Below are 19,041 nucleotides of genomic sequence, written 5' to 3'. Positions count from 1 at the left end.
AATGCCACATAGCCACGCTTGCCCCTTTAGCCATGGAAGAAGAGGGGTCTTTACCGTCCATCTAGCCATTCCATAGCTCAACTTTTGGTTCTAACCATTGTTAAACCCTGCCTCTTTTTCTCTTCCATATTCAGCTTCTGTACCAGGCAGGGAACCTATCAAAAGCAAAGAATGGTTGTGCACCTACGTGTACCAACTAATGGCAATGCATCTGTGGAAGGTGATCCACATTTTTTGACGAAAGCCTGGTAGCTGTGGCTGGTCAGCCGGCGGAGGCTGTCGGCCAGTTGCCGAATCAGTTCCTTTCTGCGTGAGTGAGGTCGCGCTCCAAGCTTCTTCGTCATCAGTGCTGCCACAGTTGTCCCCCCCCCACAGTGCAATGCACGATGAAAAAAAAACAGTGATGTACAAAGCCCAAGGAGGACATGGGACTTTGATAGAGCATAAAATTGTCCAGGGAAAGGTCAAAGTCGGAGATCCAGGTGAGGACACCGGTAGTGCAGTCAGGTCTCGGGCGTGTGGACGAGGGCGGTGACAGAGCAAGGGCCATGGGGCAGTAGGGCGAAATCAAAAATGTGAGTGTCCCAGTATTCACAGGCAAGCGGTGCACAGTTCACGTGGAAAACAGTGTGTTGGGAGGTGACCCAAGAAAATCGCTGATGAAAGCCGAAGTGTCAGGGTGGCAAGGGATTTTGGGAAATGGGAAGTAGACATTGTCAAGCACGAAAGTTGCAGGTGAAAGGGGCGGCACTGAGATGGACTGAGGCACAGAGCACTGGTCATAAGAGCGAGAGCACGGACGACAATGTGAAAGTGCCTGGGCTTGCAGGAGGCCAGAGTGCGGAACTGCACGACTGCTGCTGCTGCTGAGGTGTCCAAGCAGAGGGAAATTGGATGTGTGTACGAGGACAAAAGCACACTGGGTGTCGAGTTCATGACGAGACCACGCAGGAGCTTGTGCACCGGAATTCACAACGCAGGTGGTTGAAACAACTGAACGGAGAAGCTGGCTGAACACATTGTTGATGTGAAAGTGTGTGCCCAGCAGTGGCGACAAAATGGTGCCCCTGGAATAGAACATAGGCAGGCTGGGCAGCCAAGGAAGGAGCGCTAATACGGCTGGAGCTCACTGTATATGGTGGGAGGTGGGTACAATGCGGCAGGTTCCGTCAGGATTTCAGTCACCGGTGGAAAGGAAGCGGCCGAAAGCCAGGCACGAACAGCTGGCATGCAGCAGCAGGGCCAAGCGGAGGGTAGGATGAGCAGAAGCGCAGAGCCAGTGGGTGCAGCACTGCGTGCATTGAAGCTGTCGTCCTGAGTCACCAGATGTTGAAGGTGATCCACATGTACTGAAGGAGGCCCGGCAGCCGCAGCTGGTGAGCAGGTGGAGTGGTTTGTCAACTCTGCTGGCCAGGCTGGTTGATGAATCAGTTCCTTTCTGCGTGAACGAGGTCGCGCTCCAAGCTTCATCTTCGTTATCAGCGCCGCTGTCGATACGAGCACCACTAAACATCCTTTTATAAGGATGCCAGAACCCAGCGGTTACAAGTTTTAAACTCGGCAGATTTTCTTTTAATGACCTTACTCAACAAATTAAAATACTTTGCCACCATACACAGACAGTGACTGTGATGCAGTGATGGGCAATGTGAAAAATCGATGGTGTAGATGGCCTAAACAGATAGTAATGCCTACTAATAACAGAGGAGAAATCTGAAAATGTCTAATGGTAAGTCTTAAAGAAGGCCAGGTAGCCTCAGCAGCTATCCTTGGCTGGGCAAGGATCCTGAGGCTCCCAAGCAATCAAATAAAAACCTCAGCCTTCTTCTCAGGAATGAGAAAGTGGCTGAGGTGCATCACGCAGTGAAGCGAACCACAGGTTCAAAATTTAGTTTTTTTAAGTACGCCTCAGTAAAACGAGCTCTTGGGCGAGTTGGTTACTTGTCTTAGACATAGTAGCAGTGCAAAAAAACACAAAAGGACTATACACCGAGACACGCCTAGACGCGCACAGATGTGGCATCTGTGTCTCTCGGTGTCTAGTTCTTTTGTTTTTTTTACTAATACTATGCCTAAGTCAAGTACACCTGCTTCTTCTAAAAAGCTAAAAACAGAAGGTATGTTAACAATGGCATTGTCATCTAACAGCAGTGTTGGATGAAAAGGCGTGCATTATAAAATTGAGAAAAGTACGTTTTAGTTTTTCCAGTTTCACACGAGAATAAGATGTGGTTAACCGTAAGTTCATCTCCACATTCTTCGCAAACAGGTTAGTCTTGTTAGCAGGAAGTTGTGCGTAAGGTGCGTGTGGCTTATTCGGAGACTGCATAAAATCACTTCCTTAAAACGTTCCTGGTGCACACAACTTAAATTCACCCAAAAACAGCTTTACCAAGTGTAGTTATATTATTCACTTCAGCAATCCAAGCCGACTGTCATTTTTTCCTTAATTTCTATTGTACTAATTTCATGCAATCATTGAAAGTGCATTAAAGAGGAACCTGAACTCGTCTTTTTACCACGGAAACTCTACATTCTTAGAAACTCCAAATCATTATCCTGTGCGGCTGATTGCCCTAACTAAATCAGATTAAACGTCCTGGCTTCCGCCTTTTTTTTTTAACTGAATGCGGCAGGTAGGCGGAGTCAATCAATTTGTGGAGTGCCTTTCAGCCAGTTCAGTGGTGGCTTCGCATTCACTTTTATTTTGTTTTTAGGTTTCTGTGAATGAACAGTTTCAGTCACAAACAATATAGCCACAAATTAGGCCCACGGGAATAAAAATAGACGTGGAATCTGATTTTCATATCACTCCACCGACGGAAGAGCCGCCACGGGACTGGCTGATGCGTTGGTGGACTCCTCTACCTACTGCGTTGAGTTAAAAAAAAGGTGGGAGTCGGGCCATTTAATCCGATTTAATTAGGGCAATCGGCCACACGGGACAATGATTCGAAGTTTCTAAGAATGCCCAGAACGTGTTGAGTCCCCGCGGTAAAAAGACGAGTTCAGATTCCTCTTTAGTCCACCATTAAAGAGTATGTTTACTTTTTTATTTCCTTGCCACGAGCTTGAGCAGCACACAAATTTGCTCTGTGCTCTCTCATTGCCTGTTATTCCAACTTGACTCGGGACGCAGCAGAGTTTAATGCATTGTCCTCGAGCTGTGGCTGTTACTATGTTGTGCATGATGTCACCAAGTACAGGAGTGATTGCGTTTCTAGAATAGAGAGCTGTAAGTACACTTAGGAGTCTGTGCAAATAATACTGTTAGTGAGGCTCTCGTTCACTATTTTTCCTATGGCCACACAAATTGCATAGCAGAGAAGATGGATGCGCAGTGTGGAAGTCATACTGTTTTCTCCGAATTCCCTCGCAACACTGCGTAAACACCTTCCTATGTAAACATCCGTTTTTGAATCACCAGCGTATTCTTCGAGTGCAAAGGATTCTTGTATTACATGTTATTGTGGAGCTTGCTTTTTACGGAACTGTATAACAGTTAAATCACAGATTGCAGAAGAATTGTACATGAAGGCAGTGGGTCTCGTCTTCATACAATGACAGGTAATGTATCTAGTACGCTGAGGTTTTGGCACATCTCAAAACGCAGGAGTGGCCTTGTAGCTAGCGGTTTGTTTTTGAAGTGTTCTAAATGGGCACTTTGTGACTATAGGGTAACATAGGTGTTTGGACAGTGAATGGATTTTATGAGCATGTGAGCATGGTTCTGTGAAGTGATGGCTCGTTGGTTTCTACATACTGTTTATGGGCGAAGTCCTGTAAGCACCAGTGGAAAGACGTGAACCTAAATTATGTACTGGATCCAGTTTAAGGTATGATGGTCTCATTGACCCATACACTATACATCCATAATCAACAGTAGAGCGTACTACAGAGCAGTAAATTTGTAAGACATGTCCTGTTGGCACCCCAATATTTTCGTGACAGTAATTTAAGTATGTTAAGGGATCAGGAGGCTTTCCTTTTCAGTGTATTTATACTACAGAGCAGTAAATTTGTAAGACATGTCCTGTTGGCACCCCAATATTTTCGTGACAGTAATTTAAGTATGTTAAGGGATCAGGAGGCTTTCCTTTTCAGTGTATTTATATGAGGCAGGAAAGTGAGTTTTTGTCAAAAGTAATGCCTACGAATTTGTGTTCATTTCTTACGAGTAGCTGTGTTTTGTTCAGGTGTATGAATGGGTCGGCTTGTAGGCCTTGTTTGAGTGAGAAAAGAACTGCCACTGTTTTCTGTGGGGAAAACTGGAAATCGTTCTCGTCTGCCCAAGTCACTAGTTTATTCATTGTCAACTGTATTCGTCTCTCGTATGTTACCAGGTTTGAGAATGTGCAGGCTATTTGCAGATCGTCAACATAGACTGAATGCGTAATGGACTTCGGAATTGCTTTGGCTACGAAATTCACTTTTATAACAAAAAGCATTGTGCTTAAAATACACCACTGAAGTACTCCATTTTCTTGAATGATGTTCCTGGAGAGGTTTGAGCCTAGACGTACTGAAAAGAACGGTTGGACAGGAAATCATTTAGGCAGTTTAACATCCTGCCACGGATGCCAAGCTCTGCTCGGTCACAAAGGATCCTGAACCTCTAAGTTGTGTCGTATACCTTCTCGAGGTCGAAAGAGACGACAAGACAGTGCTGTTTGTGTATAAAAGCTTCTCGGACAGTATTTTCAAGGCGAGCCAAACGGTCCGTTGTTGAGTATGCTTTTTCAAATCCGCACTTATATGCCAATAAGTTCGCAGGATTGAAAAAAAGTTTCTATTCAGCATACTTTCAAAAGATTTGGCAAAGGCAGCTGGTAGCGCTATTGGCCTGTAACTACTGGGGGATGTTTATTGCTTTCCAGGTTTCAGGAATGGTATGATAATTGCTTTCTTCCAGGCTTCTGGTAGTCTTCTGAACACCCATATTTTGTTTAAAAAATTTAAAAGTGCTTCCACAGACTGTTGGGAAAGATGCGCCAGCATTTCATATTGAATATTGTCAGGGCCGGGTGTGATATTTCTTCCGGCCGAGATAACTTTTTTTATTAGACTGTTATTAAACCATTGTATGGTTCGTTTGTGCAACCAGTTGTTGGAGGTCTGTTTCTCCACTGTGTGTTTATACTTTTAAACGATTCTGTGTAATGTGAACTAGAAATGTTTGAGAAATGTTCACCTAAGATGTCTGCTTGTTCCTGTTCCTCTATACTTGTTTGTGTATCCGGAGCTGTCAAGAAGAAAAGAATTGCCAGAGAAAAGCTTCCATTAAGTTTGCGGACTTGTTCGCCTATTTGTTTGGATGTAACTGAACTATTTATGAATGATACGTAGTTTCTCCATGTTTTTTCAGTATTACGACGGATGTGCCGTGCTTTTGCTCTCTCCCTTTTAATATGAGATTTTCATGAGTTGGGCATCTTCGGAAAACTCTACAGGCTTAGTTTTGTTTGTTTTTCGCTTCTCGGCATTCTTGTATGTACAAGACCTTGTTTTGTCGTATTATTTCTGACGATTGAGGAATAGATTGGTACACAGCAGCAATAATACAAGTTGTAAAAATTTCGTTGCGTTCGTCAACGTTAAGATTGTTCGAAAATACGTTCTCCAGACTGGCCTTTTCTCGAAAGTTGCCAGTCCGCTAAATGTAGCTTCCAACAGCATGGTTTGCTTGGGATGATTGATGGTGGCAATCAAAAGCTAATCACCACAGGAAGGTGATCGCTTCCGTACGGTTATCAAGAACACCCCACTTAAAATCGGTAAAAACAGATGAACAGCTAGAAGACAAATCTATGCAACTAATTTTTCCTGAGGCTCGAGAGCAATATATGGGCTTGCCTGTATTCAATTCAATTTATTCAACATCTTGACGATGTTGGGTGTGTCGACAAAAAGCCAGAGAGAAGGCTTGACAGGGGTCGACGCACCCTAAAATGACTTGACAGCAGCATCAGGATGGTATACAGGGTGTCATATATGTTAATAACAGGATCATAACATGAATATGAAAATAAAATAAAACGGCAAGTAAGCATACAGGAAAGAAAATACAAATAATAAGTACAACTCTCACGGTACCTAAGTGCACACAAATTTAGATGCCTTATTTAATGAGGACGGAAGAGTGTGTGAAAGCATTTGGCGACCATAATTCGTACGAGTTTTTGGCACGAACCATGTGAAACCAGTACGGGTGGCATACATCAGTTTTTTACATTTTAAGTTCGACAGGTGCACCATAAATAGATTATTTTTTCTAATACTTGTTGTATACCGCCTCAGTAGTATAGATTCAAAGACTTGGGGAAGGGGGGTGATGCGAAGCGATGCAAAGATTGGTTCCGTATGTTCAAAACGTGAAGCGTTAACAATATTTCGAACAATTTTCTTTTGAAGTAAATGCAACCGTTTGATATTCGTAAATGATGTTGTTCCCCAGACCAAAATACAATAGTTAGCAACAGAGGAAAACAGTGTGTTGTACAGCATCAGCTTAATACGCTTTGGAAAGAGGTATCGCAGGCGGGATACCATACCAGCAGCCTTGGACAACTTGTCCCTGACTTTTTCAACGTGTTCATCCCATGATAAATTTTCATTAAAAAGCACTCCTAGGCTTTTGACCGTAGGAACTATTTGAATGACTGAGGAACCCATTTTTAAATGAACTTGTGAGACAGCAGGATCCTTATTACGAGGTCTAAAAAGCACAGCTTTGCTTTTTCCAGTGTTTATGATCAGTGAATTGGACTCAGACCATTCGTGAAGTTTCTGCAAACAATCTGTAGCTTGCTGTTCAAGATCTCGCACATGTGCTGATCGGAAAAATAGAGTGGTGTCATCTGCGTATATGACAAAAGTTGGAAATTTACTTATACAGACTATGTCGTTTCCATAAAGAAGGAAAAGCAGCGGTCCCAATATACTGCCTTGCGGCACACCAGAAGACAGATGTATAAAATTTGATGACTCGTTGTCTACTGTTACTTGTTGGACACGGCAACTAAGGTATGAGGTAATTATTTGATGAAATTTTCCGCGAAAACCAGTTCGAGTTTCGCCAACATTGTGCTGTGATTGATGCGATCGAACGCTTTCGAAAAATCAATAAAGATGCCGAGAGTGAAAAGTTTTTGTTCAAAGGACTCTAGAATTAGTTCTTTTTGGGTTAGAAGCGCAGTTTCTGTAGAAAAGTTCTTCTTGAAGCCATGCTGGCTAGGCGTTAATATGTTACATTTCTCGCAGAAACTGGACATTCGCTTGTATAATATTTTTTCAAAACACTTCGAGAAAATGGGGAGGATAGAAATTGGCCGATAATTGGACAGGTCATTTTTGTCTCCACCCTTATGAACAACGGTTACTTTGGCAATCTGCAATCATCGGGGAAACACCGCATGTTCGAGGCAGCAATTAAAAATGTGCTCTAAAACTGGGCTAATTACATCAGCTACATATTTTATTGGTCTGAGTTTAAGATCGTCTATGTCTCGTGACCTGCTGTTACGGAGAGTGAGTAGCCAAGTTTTGATTTCATTGGCGTCCGTTGGCATCAAGAATGCAGTGGAAGAAACCCGCGAGTCGAGGCATTTGATATCCTGGGGTCCGTGATTGCCATTTACCAGTGATACGAAGAAATCGTAAATTTTTCTGCCAAAGGTTTCCCACTGACTGGTGTGTTATCAACCAAGACCTCAAGCATTCCGCTTGCATGTCCACCTGGGTTTAAAACTTCATTTATTGTTTTCCATACAAGGTCACTCCTTTTAATTACGTCTGGATTAAATAGTTTTCCATATACTCTTGCTTTGTTTGGCGTAGAAAAGAAGTGACTTGGTTTCGATACGCCTTAAAACGTGCTAGGTCATCGAGGGATCGGCTTTTAATAAAGCAGTTGTAAAGATTCATTTTTTGTTTTACCATTTCAAGGCATTCTTTTGTTATCCAGGGCTTGTGGGCCTTGCGGGGTTTTTTATAAGTCACAAGTGGAAAATTTTGGTCATAGACAGACTTAAATGTAGTAATGAAGGCACCATATGCGTCCTCTGGATCATTATTGCCGAGCACGAGATGCCAGTCCACGCCTGCAAGTGCTGCGCGAAAGGAATTTAATGTGGCCTGGTTAGGCAAACAGTATTGCACAGAATAAAGTCTTTGATACAGCCCCTAGTGTCAGTCTTTTCACTCCCCCAAAACATGGAGTGCACATTAAAATCCCCAACTACGGGATATGGCTCCGGTAGCCAATTAAAAAGTGATTCTAGGTCATGGAGTGTGGTTGAAGATATCGTGAGCATACGGTAACTGTTGTAAAGCTAAGGACAGTGAATGCAACAGCTTCATATTTCGTCTGGAGCTTGATTTCATGGCTTGCAACACCGTTCTGAACTACGACAGCAATGCCTCCAGAGAGCCTATTCGCCTGCTCACAATGACAGCGAAAGACTTTATACTGTTAAAAAATATTTTTGTGCAATGGTCCCAAGTTGGTCTTCTGAAGGCACAGTGCTACAGGAGACTGAGAATGTAAGAGATCTGTTGCATCACTATAGTTATTTAAAAGTCCACGGCAGTTCCAGTAGATAAGGAACGCCAAAATAAATTTTGGGGAATATATTCAAAGCCCCAGGTCCCCTTCCTGAGGGCCTGTTATCGTGTTTTTTTCTTTTTTTCGGTCAAGAGAGCTCCGCCACCACTGCGACAAAGGCGAGCTCTGACTTGTATTCATCGCCTCAGTGGAAGCGCTAGTTCCGCGGGGAACCTGCGAGCAGAGGGGTTGTGGACTTCTCCCGGGCGGGGGAAGCCTTGCAGGCTGCCAACTTGGTGGCCGGCGGGCCCTTTTTCAAGGGTGACATAGCAGCTCTCGCTGCATCTCCCGGAGGCGCAGATGATCCTGCCACAGCCTCATCGTGTGTGAGTTGGACAAGTGCCGTAGACTGGTGTGGTGTGTCACGCCCACGCACCACATCAGCGAACTTTGTGTGCAGAGTGAAGGAGAAATTGTCATGTGTCATTTCTTTAAATGTGACATTCAGTTTGGTCTTTACGGTAATAATTTCGTTATTTTCTTCTATGCACGGCACGACACTGAATAAGCAGCTTGGTCATCTTCGCAGTTTGCGCAGCACGGCGCATCATCGCAGTCGTTTGATGATCATTTGGCACAGGTATTGCAGCCGCGGCAGCTTTGGGAGCCGTGGCCAAACCTCTGGCATTAGAGGCAGCATCGGGGGTTAGGTATATACGGGCAGATGGAGATATTTGTGTAAGCTACCTTGATTGACTCAGGCAGGGTGCGGGAGGCAAAGGTCAGGACCAGGTGCGTCGGAATTTCTTTGTCTTCTTTACGGATTTTTATTCTGTGTACATTAGTCACATTTTGATCGAACAATCCTTCGAGCATTTCTTCAGTTAGGTGCAGAAAGTCCTTGTCAGAAATGGCACCACGTACTCAGTTTAAGGACGTGTGTGGGGTCACGGAGACAGGGATATCACCAAAGGTTTCAATGTTTGCCAGCTTTTAAATTTGAATGATATCAAGCAGTTCGAGCAAAAGGTCGTAACTAGCTAGTTTGGTCAATTTATACTTAGGGCCCAGAGAATCTGTGAGGACTTTTGATACTAGAAACGGATATTAATCTGGCTGGCTTTACTTTTTGTTCACTATGAACAATGTGATACTTTGGGAACGTTGTTTTCTTTTTGCTGAAAAACTGTCCACCCTCTGAAAAGAGGGCGATCATTTGAAAGGACAGAGGCAGACATAAAAAAGTGTTCTTCGGCCAAGGTGCCAGCCACCCACTATGGAGCCCAACAAGGGGACGGGACAGGAACTTAAAAGTCCTGCCCACGCCAGCTGTACACCACTGCTATAACCAAATATGGGCAACTTAGGGTAGTTATGCCACACAAGGTGAAAACAGAAAGACGAGAAGACAGGAGGAGACATGAAAGTTGTGAGAAAGATAGGAAAGTAAAAGATGGAGAGGAGGACGGGAAACGACGACTGCCTATTTCCACCAGCCGGGTCAGGCTGGAGGTGCCAGGCTGGAGGTGCCGTCTACAGGAAGCTAGGGCCAAAGTGGTGCGTTGCCTCCGCCGAGGGGCCTTAAAGGTCCAAATGCTCGGCATCAGCGCAACCACCATGATCCCCTTTTCCCCGGACACAGCAATGCCACGCACGGCTAAGCGCGGCTGCTCGCGTCCGTGGTGACACACTTCTCACCATCATCCCCCTGCGGGGATGTCCCTGCAGATACTCAGGAACCCGTGGTGTCGCCACTCACCATCTGCATGAAACAGATGCCCCCCTGCGGGGTTACTACGCAGAGCTATTTTAAAACAGCAAGAACAGCAAACAAACACTGTTCGTGGCCAGGAACGATGCTGTGGTTGATGCTGCAATAATGTCGCAGGCATTACTGGAAAAATGTTCGTATGCACATTGAATGGCTGAAAGACCAACTGAAAATGACCAATCCATCTTTAAATGCTAAGACGACCTAGTACAAGCAATAAATTTTGTTTGCGCGGGGAGTGGGCAATAAAGTGCAATTAATGTCTGTGACGTCGCAAACGCAGCGCTGCTGACAGAAAGCACCTGAACTGAGGCTGCAAAAACGATAAACTTTAAATCTGATTTTGCATAGCAATGAATGGCTGCATGGCTGCCAAACATGGAAATAACCAGGACTAGAAGGAGGATCTACAGTAAATGTTTGATTAGATACCTGAATAAAAGAAAGAACGCCGAGGTTGCCTTTTAGTACAGCATTAAGGGGAAAATTCTTGAGAAAAGACTATGAACACTCAGTTACTTAAAGGACTTACAGACACCTAGTTTTAGTTGCATGTTTTCTGCCTTGAAATGATGCGTTACACATTACAATACGATTCACCGTGTGGTATTCGTCTATGGTTGCTGCGTAATTTATAACTGAATTTCTTCTTGACGCTGTTATGGTTTCATCAACCAAAAGATGGCTGTGATGCAGACTGGCTAGGTCACTCGAGGCATTAAAGAATAACTGCTGATATAGTTTTAATTCATTGCAACACTTAAGCCAGCAGTGTTTATGTACTGGAATGAAAGCAAATGTATCAGTGGCTATACTGCAGTTTTTGTTGTGCCTCATGTGACAAACTCCTTATGTGTCACAGTCCTATTCCAGAAATTGAAACCGAAAAAGCATCAAGAAGAAATTCAATTCTGAATTATTTAACGGTTCCAGGCGAATACCATGCAGTGATGATCCATGTATTTTAGACATCTAATGCACCATTTGACAAGAAGAAAACAGGCAACAAAAATTAGGTGTCTATGGTCCTTTAACAACCCGCATGCAACAGGAAGCATTTCTAGGGCCTTTCAAGAGCACTGATATCGGTCACATGCTGAAGCAGTCTCTGCTGTCACTGTCCGTTTGCCACTGTATTGGAATCGAGACCCTTCTATATGGTTCCTACAAGTGGAATCCGAATTCCAGCAGTTGAGAATTACATTGCAGCAGCAGAAACTCCACTACATAGTCAGCGTGCTCCCATCAGCAGCTGCTGAAGAGGTGTCCAACATACCTCGTTCTGGAACAATCCCCCCGCGCAGCCATACGATGACCTAAAGGCAGATCTACAGCAAAGAACGGCCGCGTCAGAAAGGACCAGAATATAACAGCTAATCTCCACGAAGGAGCTCGGTGACAGACGGCCAAGCCAGCTCCTGCAGCGAATGATACAGCTCCTCGGCACTACTTCGCAAATCACGGATAACGCTGTGCTACACGAACTTTTCCTCCAGCGTCTACCATATGATGTCCAAATGGTGCTGGCCACAGCTGCAACTATGGATTTGGCAACGCTGGCCGCGCTTGCCGTCAAAGTTAGGGAGGTGGCCACTCCACACCTCTCAATTGCCACAGTCAATATGTCCAAGCAATCATTGCTGCTTGCCGCTTTTGCCACGACTCCCCAGCCACCTCATCCCACAGCCACCCCCGTTGCTCCTTCAGAGGTTGACCGCCTTTGTGCTCAGCTCGAGCAACTCATCACAGCAGCTACTCTTCTGGAGTCGTCCCCACGCCATGGGCACCAACGTCGTCGCTCCTCAATGCCTTGTAAGCGAAGCGGGTCCGCAGGTTCACGAATGTACTTCTATCATCGCCGCTATGGCGCCAACGCCCACCAGTGCCTCTTGCCATGCACCTGGGCAGAAAACCACCCCGCCGGCCACTAGTGGTGACAAGCGGTCAGTACCACGAATGTCGCCGCTTCCATGCCGCCAACCGAGCAACCGCACAGAAATTCCTCATTGACACCAGAGCCAGTGAGGGCCCCTACAGCTGCAAAAGCAGAATGTGCTTCTGCTACAATTTTTCTATCTCCTAGCAGTCAACGGAACACGCATTCGTATGTACACAAGCAACTCTTTGACCCTCAGCCTGCGGCTTCGAGAAGTCTCCTCGTGATTTCAGGCGAAAGTGCCACCTTGACTTCAGAAATAATCTCTCCATTCGAGGCATTGCAGCATGCGCAACTACTGATGTAGCACCCTGTAGCATCCTCATGTGCTACACTTGCCAAGGAGCTGTTTGCAGCCCTAAATAAACGGTTTATGGAGGTTTAACGTCCCGAAGCGACTGAGGCTATGAGGGACGCCGTAGTGAAGGAGGCTGCAGAAATTTGAACAACCTGCGGCTCTTTAACATGCGCTGGCATCACAGGGTATATGGACCTCTAGAATTTCGCCTCCATCGAAATTTGACTGCCGCGGCCAGGACCGCACCTACATCATTTGGGTCAACAGCCAAGCGCCACAACCACTGAGCCACTGCGGCAGCTGACAAGTTTGCGTATGCTTCCTCGCCGAAGGGCAATCCTTCCACTTCCAAGCTGCGACATGCTCCTCTTCCCCGGCTGCCGACATCGGACTACAAGATTGTTTTCCGACCAGGCAGTAGCTTGGATTTTCGTCCCATGAACGGAGGTGCACTCCTCCCTCTGCTGTGTGCCGGAGCAGTAATCGACTACCACCAAGCCAGAAGCAACGACAAGACCCGCACAACCACTCTTTCACGGTGAGCACACCTTCTGAACCACGTATGAAGCAGTTCGTCTGTCTGCAAGGACTTCGACTCAAAAACCAGATGGCGCTCTGAAGGAGTACATCGCTGCCCCCGACAACACCCTCAGAGGCATCGTTTACAACGCCATTTATGATCAGACTTTAGAATGCCCTGGTGGTGCTCAATAAGAGAAAGTCCTTCACCATCACCGACGGCCGCCAGCTTGGCAGGACCAAGCCAATTCTGGTCATGTTCATCCGACCCCGTGGAAGTCTCCCGTCAATTGAACTTCTACAACACTTTATTTTTGCAACCCCTTCAAGCCCAAATTTAAAGCTTGTTTAAACTGTCGGAAGCCCGGACACCATGCCAATGCCCATCCCAAGAAAAAAACCGAGCTATGTTCCCACTGCAGCATTGCCCTTCCACCCAGACCAGCGCCAGACTGCATGCCCAAGTGCATCTTATACGGTGAAGCCCACTTCTTGGGGGCCAAACGGTGCAAGAAGTGCTTTGACCACTCCGGCAGCTCTTCCCAGAACTCCACGCCGAAGACAATGCCCCCTAACACTCCATCTCCTGTGACAACTCTCAAGTCCACAAGAGCATCAAAAAATTGATTTCAATCATCTTCGAACACCCAGCCGCTCCAGGACAGGGTCCCGCTATGGCCAAAGTAGAAGCTGCTCGGTGTATTTCCCGCCACTCCAAGGCCAACGAGCCCAGGAATCTTCCAAACAGATGAGCTGGAAACTGCAATCATCCCCACTCGAGCGAGAGAACACGGAACTCTGAGCTCAGTTAAGCACCCACAGTCAAGAAGTTGCTTCGCTTAAGTGGCAGCTATGAGGGCAGTCCCCGGCAGCATTACAGATAGTGTCGCAACCCGAGACATGTCCCACCGTGCCCAGGACTCCTTCAGACTCTCCCCCTCCCTCCTCCTTGCACGCTACGTCACCTGTATGTGGTGTTCCCACAAAACGAAAGCCAGCCAATGGGGTAGCTCCTTCCGAGCCACTAATAGCAGAGCAAACTTCCCTCCTGATGACGTCAATACAGTCCCCGGAACGCTCAGTGCAATCTTTTCGTGCCGAAACCCAGAACTGGATGACAAATACAGCCAAATTACTCGAGGCTATTGAGCAACATCAAAGTGCTCAAGAGGCCTTTTCTCAATTCCAGACCCAGGTATGCGAGCTTCTCCCCAAAGGTCGCACTCCACCCCCAATCCTTAAGCTCCTACTATTAGCACCCAACATGGCAGTACACAAACAGCATTACAGTGTGGCAGTGGAGCTCCAGAAGTTTGCGCGCAAAGCCGGATAATCTGCAGCTTCAGTTACCTATCCTACCCTGTCGCCAGGTACCAGCAGTCATAGCGCTGCAGAAGATCACTGTTTTGGTCAAGCTCCACAACTATACGACTTACGAGCCCCCCACCTAGCCTCAAACCAGGGTCACGTTGGTGCACCACAACTTCACTGCGGCCGAGCACTCTGTCGAGGTGGATGACATGGATGGTCTCTTGCTGGAACTCCTACCCCGCACAAGAAAGGCACACAGCCTCTTTATTCTCAACATCTATAGCCCTCCCAGGAGCCCTCCTGCCCCCCTCATTGCTGCAATCAAGAAAGCCCCCACAGTCAGCGCAGGTAACTCCTTATTGGCGGTTGGCGACTTCCAACGCTAACCATATCAGCTGGAATTACCGCAAGAACTGCTGCTAGGGTGAAGTAATCTGGTCCTTTGTTCAGGACGAGGGACTTTCTCTTCTCAACAATTCCTCCTACCCCACCCGAATCGGATCTAGCATTCAGCACAAGAATTTACCCGACCCTCTCCAAACACATCCGAGACAGCCGCTGAACTAACACCACCCACTCATTAGGCAGTGATCACTACATTCTATGCAGCACTCTCCACTTCCTCCCTCACCCCACGCAAACCCAACCAGGGCCTCGTGGTGGATTGGGATCAGTTTCACCGCACCCGGCAAACCGCCCCGGACACCATTGCAGACATCGAGGCCTGGGTGGCTTCTCTCACACCGGACGTGGAGTCATCTACATCCACTATTCCGGAGCTGGAGGACACTTTGGCGCTAGATAATTGCCTTCTCCACATGTGGGAAGCACACGCCAGCCTTAAGAAATGCTGGCTGGCCCAGAAGCATAACTGCCCCCTCAAATGCTGATTTACATGCCTTGTGCAAAAGATTGCAGCCCACATATGGAGCCCTGCACACCAGCCATTGGGGCAGGTCTGACCACATGAGCGACAATCTCTGCCTTAAAGGCACCTGGTCACTCTTACGCTGCCTTCATCCCGGACACACCTACGCCATGCAGTGTAAGAATGTTACCCACATTCTCCAGCTTCCATTGAAGGCCCCCTTTCCGGCCTTGAAAGATCGGAACCTCGCTACAACCCATCCCACATCCCTCCCTTTTAGACAGGTTCCCCCAACCTTGCCGTTGATGAGGAAATCTCAGCTGAGGTCAGGGAGGCAATGCACTGTCTCAGGACAACTTCAGCCCCGGGGATGAACCAAGTCACAAACAAGATTCTTCATAACATGGATGGCCCGTCTGCTAAGGCAGTCACAAACCTCTTCAACCAATGCTGGCGCACGGGAACCCTTCCGGCCCAGTGCACACACGCCTTTATCACATTTATCCCCAAATCCGGCACACCATTCGACATCAAGAATCTCCAACCCACTTCTCTCACTTCTTGCCTTGGCAAGCACTCTGAACACACTGGTCTCGCATGCCTCCAGAACCGCATGGACAACCATAATCTCTTCCCCGACGCAATGGTCAGCTTCCAGCAACATCTCTCCACACAGGATGTTATGCTTCAGCTGTCTGAAGATGTCCTTCACTCCCTCCACGCAAAGCGCACCCGACCAATTCTTGCCCTAAACCTTTCTAAGCCCTTTGATAATATCCATAATGCCACCATTCTAGATGCTTTCTTCACTTCAGGTCAGCTCGCGCACCCACCAGTACATATCCGATTTCTTCGTGACCGTACAGCTAAAATCACCTTCGGCTCCCTCTCCTCCCCCACTTTCACGCTTGCTAGCAGAGGCACTCCTCAGGGCTCTGTCCTCTCTCCGCTGCTGTTTAATATTACCCTTATCCCAATGGCACACACCCTCGACCAAATCCCTGCCGTCCCACTCCTATGCAGACGATATTACACTGTGGGCCTCCACATGCAACATTGGCGCCATAGAAGAAACCTTACAGGCCAGAGCAAGCATTGTAGCATTCTTTTCCGCAAATTACGGCTTGGCCTGTAACCTTGCCAAGTCGGAACTTCTCATAATCCAACCTTCTAGATGCCACACAGACAGCAGCACTCTTCCCCCCATCTGCGGGGCCCTTGACAGCACTTGGACACCAAAATTGGACAAGGTCTGCATTCTCGGTATCCTGATACAGAACAACGACAAGAATACTGCCAACATCACTAAGCGACCGTGATGGCTAATCAAACAATCCGTCTTCATTCGCCACATTGCCAACCACAATCGTGGCACGCGCGAGCATGACCTCGAACACCTAGTACAGACCTTCATCCTAAGCAGTGTCGTATACTCCCTCCCCTACCTTTTCCTCACACGGGCAAGGAAGAAAAGGTCAATGCCTTATCCAAGAGGCATACCAGGCCGCCCTCAACTTAACCATTCACACCTCCAATGAACCCCTTCTTCACATGGGCATCCATAGCTCCCTGGCGAAGCTCACCGTTCAGCCCAGTTAGAGCAACTCTCCTTAACACTCATCGGCAACAGCATCCTTGCTCGCGCCCATCTCTCACCTCCCTGTCACTGCTCTACACAAAATAAACATCCCGATATACCACATCCTCCTGGTGTATCCTTCACCTAAATATATGCACCCAGAGCACCACATCACCCCCTCACCTGCGGCAAGGCATACGTGAAAGCTCTTCATAAACACTACGGCTTCCAGCCCAGCCAGACACCATCTATGTAGACACTGCCTTGTACCCTCCCCCTAGGGAGCCTACATGTACATCCTTGCCTAGGGTGGGGACATCCTTGAGGCCCCCCAAATACAATAGCTCAGCGAGCTGTTTTTGTATAGGGAGCTTTCAGGTGCTTCTACTTTTGTGTGCTGTGGGGATGAGGGGTGGAAGTGGAAGAGGGGCTGATCACTGGAGGGCTGCCATCAGCTTTTGACATTGCCTGGTTGTTACGAAGAGCATAATGCCCCTTTTTCAATGAACAATGATGTGGGGGGTCAGTCAGCCAAATTAGCTTCCCTAGCTATAGCAGCCTTTTCTTCCAAACTCCCTGCCTTTCTAACAAAAACCTAGCAAAAGGCCACGGGACAGGGCAACACCCTCTAGACTAGGTTTGGTTTGGTTTCTGGGGGTTTAACATCCCAAATCGACTCAGGCTATGAGACGTCGTAGTGAAGGGCTCCAGAAATTTCGACCACCTGGGGTTCTTTAACGTGCACTAACATCGCACAGTACACGGGCCTTCGACCGCCACGGCCGGGATCGAACCCGCGCCTTTCGGGCCAGCAGCAGAGCGCCATAACCACTCAGCCGCCGCACCGGCCCGCTAGACTAGGATCACACTATGATGGGTTGCAGGAGTTCGGGTTCTACACGAAGGAAGACTGCTGTGCGCTCGTTCTTTCTCGTGAAATCATTCTCTGAAGATTTTGGCCCCATAGTTTAATGTTGATGCATATGTGTCATTCCATGCCAAACGTCCCAGGCGTTGCGCTCGACCATCTCCAATTTGTTCAAAAATATTCATGGAAACTTATCGTAATGTGTGTAATGAAAGCCTGAAACATTTTTGCCGAAAAAAATTTATTCGTGAGGTGAGGGCAGTTTGAATATTTAGAAAAGGCAAGAAACCAGGCACTGCTCAACAATAACAAGTTCAAATTTTTAGAAAACACTTCAAAAATATTTTCATTGACATTTGCACAGATTCTGTCTTTCAATATCATTCAGAGCATGCAGCTTTACACGGCGTATTTTTTAAAATCGACAAAAAAGTATGAAAATGTGTCATTTTTGTTGTTCTGTTTTAAACATCAACTAGCTATCGGAAATTCGGAAATAGCCGTTTTCTTCCTCTACATGTCTAGTATCTACAATAAATGTTACAGCTGATGAAACTGCGTACACAGAAGTAAAAAAAATACTAAAGTTGCAAAAAGTGCGTCTTGAGCCAAAACGCTCGTTAATTTCACCCTGAGGTGGTCCAAGTAAAGATACAAACAATAGCGGGTTACGTAGAACGGTTTATTGCCTTTCATTTCTGAGATTTTTATCGAGATAATTAATGTTCAAAGTGAGAAAAGAATTTTTGAAGTTGAGCTCTCGGGCCGCAAGTTGCGTTGTCTCTTAAAAGGACACTGAGGAGAAATTGAAGTTGGCTTGTATCGATAGAATACTAGCTCCTGATCACAAAAACGCCACTCTTATTGAAACCAAAGCTCTAGAAAAGTAGAAAATAGCAAGAACCAAAATACAGGTGTCACCGCCACAGGCCAATCTCGCAAGTACCAGCGTTATGACGTCATAGGACAAGAGACGGCACCTTGGGGGAATTTTCCTTCCTACATGGAGGCCACAAATCTTTCAGGCTGACAAAAGAAGGTTGCGCGGTTCAATATTGAAGTAAGTTTTGTCTTAAAACCGATAGTGCACTTTTATCACACAAGGAAGACAGACAAAAGACAACCTGAATGTTGGAAGCAAAGAAAACCAATGCTTGGTGGCGCCACAGGCGGCCAGGAGAGTTTCGATTCGTTATGGCGCTTCGCGTCTATGAGCTTTGCGTGCCCCGTGGTTTTGTTTTTGACGTGCCTCGATTTACAAGCGCCGAACAGCAGAGGAACTCCAAGTACCGCTTCAAGTGCTAGTTAACCTTTGAAGGAGCCTGTTAAGGCTGGTCCGATGATCGCCA

At 46.7% G+C, this 19,041-nt stretch overlaps 1 protein-coding gene and 1 pseudogene across 4 annotated transcripts in view; one reads left to right on the top strand and one right to left on the bottom strand.

Annotated features, from left to right (window-relative positions):
* The window catches only part of LOC144099137 (uncharacterized), a 65,205-nt gene that overhangs the window by 7,854 nt on the left and 38,310 nt on the right, over positions 1-19,041 (bottom strand). The window contains exon 2 of one of the 4 annotated variants that reach the window (XR_013307319.1): positions 1,131-1,438. The exons of 2 other annotated variants lie outside the window; for them this stretch is intronic. Coding sequence is in view for 1 of the 2 variants with exons in the window: in XM_077632237.1 (XP_077488363.1) it covers positions 1,324-1,438 (115 nt within the window). In the remaining variant the exon portion in view is untranslated. The remainder of the gene's footprint in view (positions 1-1,130; positions 1,439-19,041) is intronic. One more of the 4 variants, XM_077632237.1, reaches the window with a different exon arrangement.
* On the top strand, positions 2,069-12,729 carry LOC144096806 (uncharacterized; annotated as a pseudogene).

Source organism: Amblyomma americanum, chromosome 7, assembly GCF_052857255.1.
Source record: "Amblyomma americanum isolate KBUSLIRL-KWMA chromosome 7, ASM5285725v1, whole genome shotgun sequence".
Classification (NCBI taxonomy): Eukaryota; Metazoa; Arthropoda; class Arachnida; order Ixodida; family Ixodidae; genus Amblyomma; species Amblyomma americanum.
Note: the sequence above shows the minus strand (reverse complement) of the source record. Positions and strands in the feature narration are given on the sequence as shown.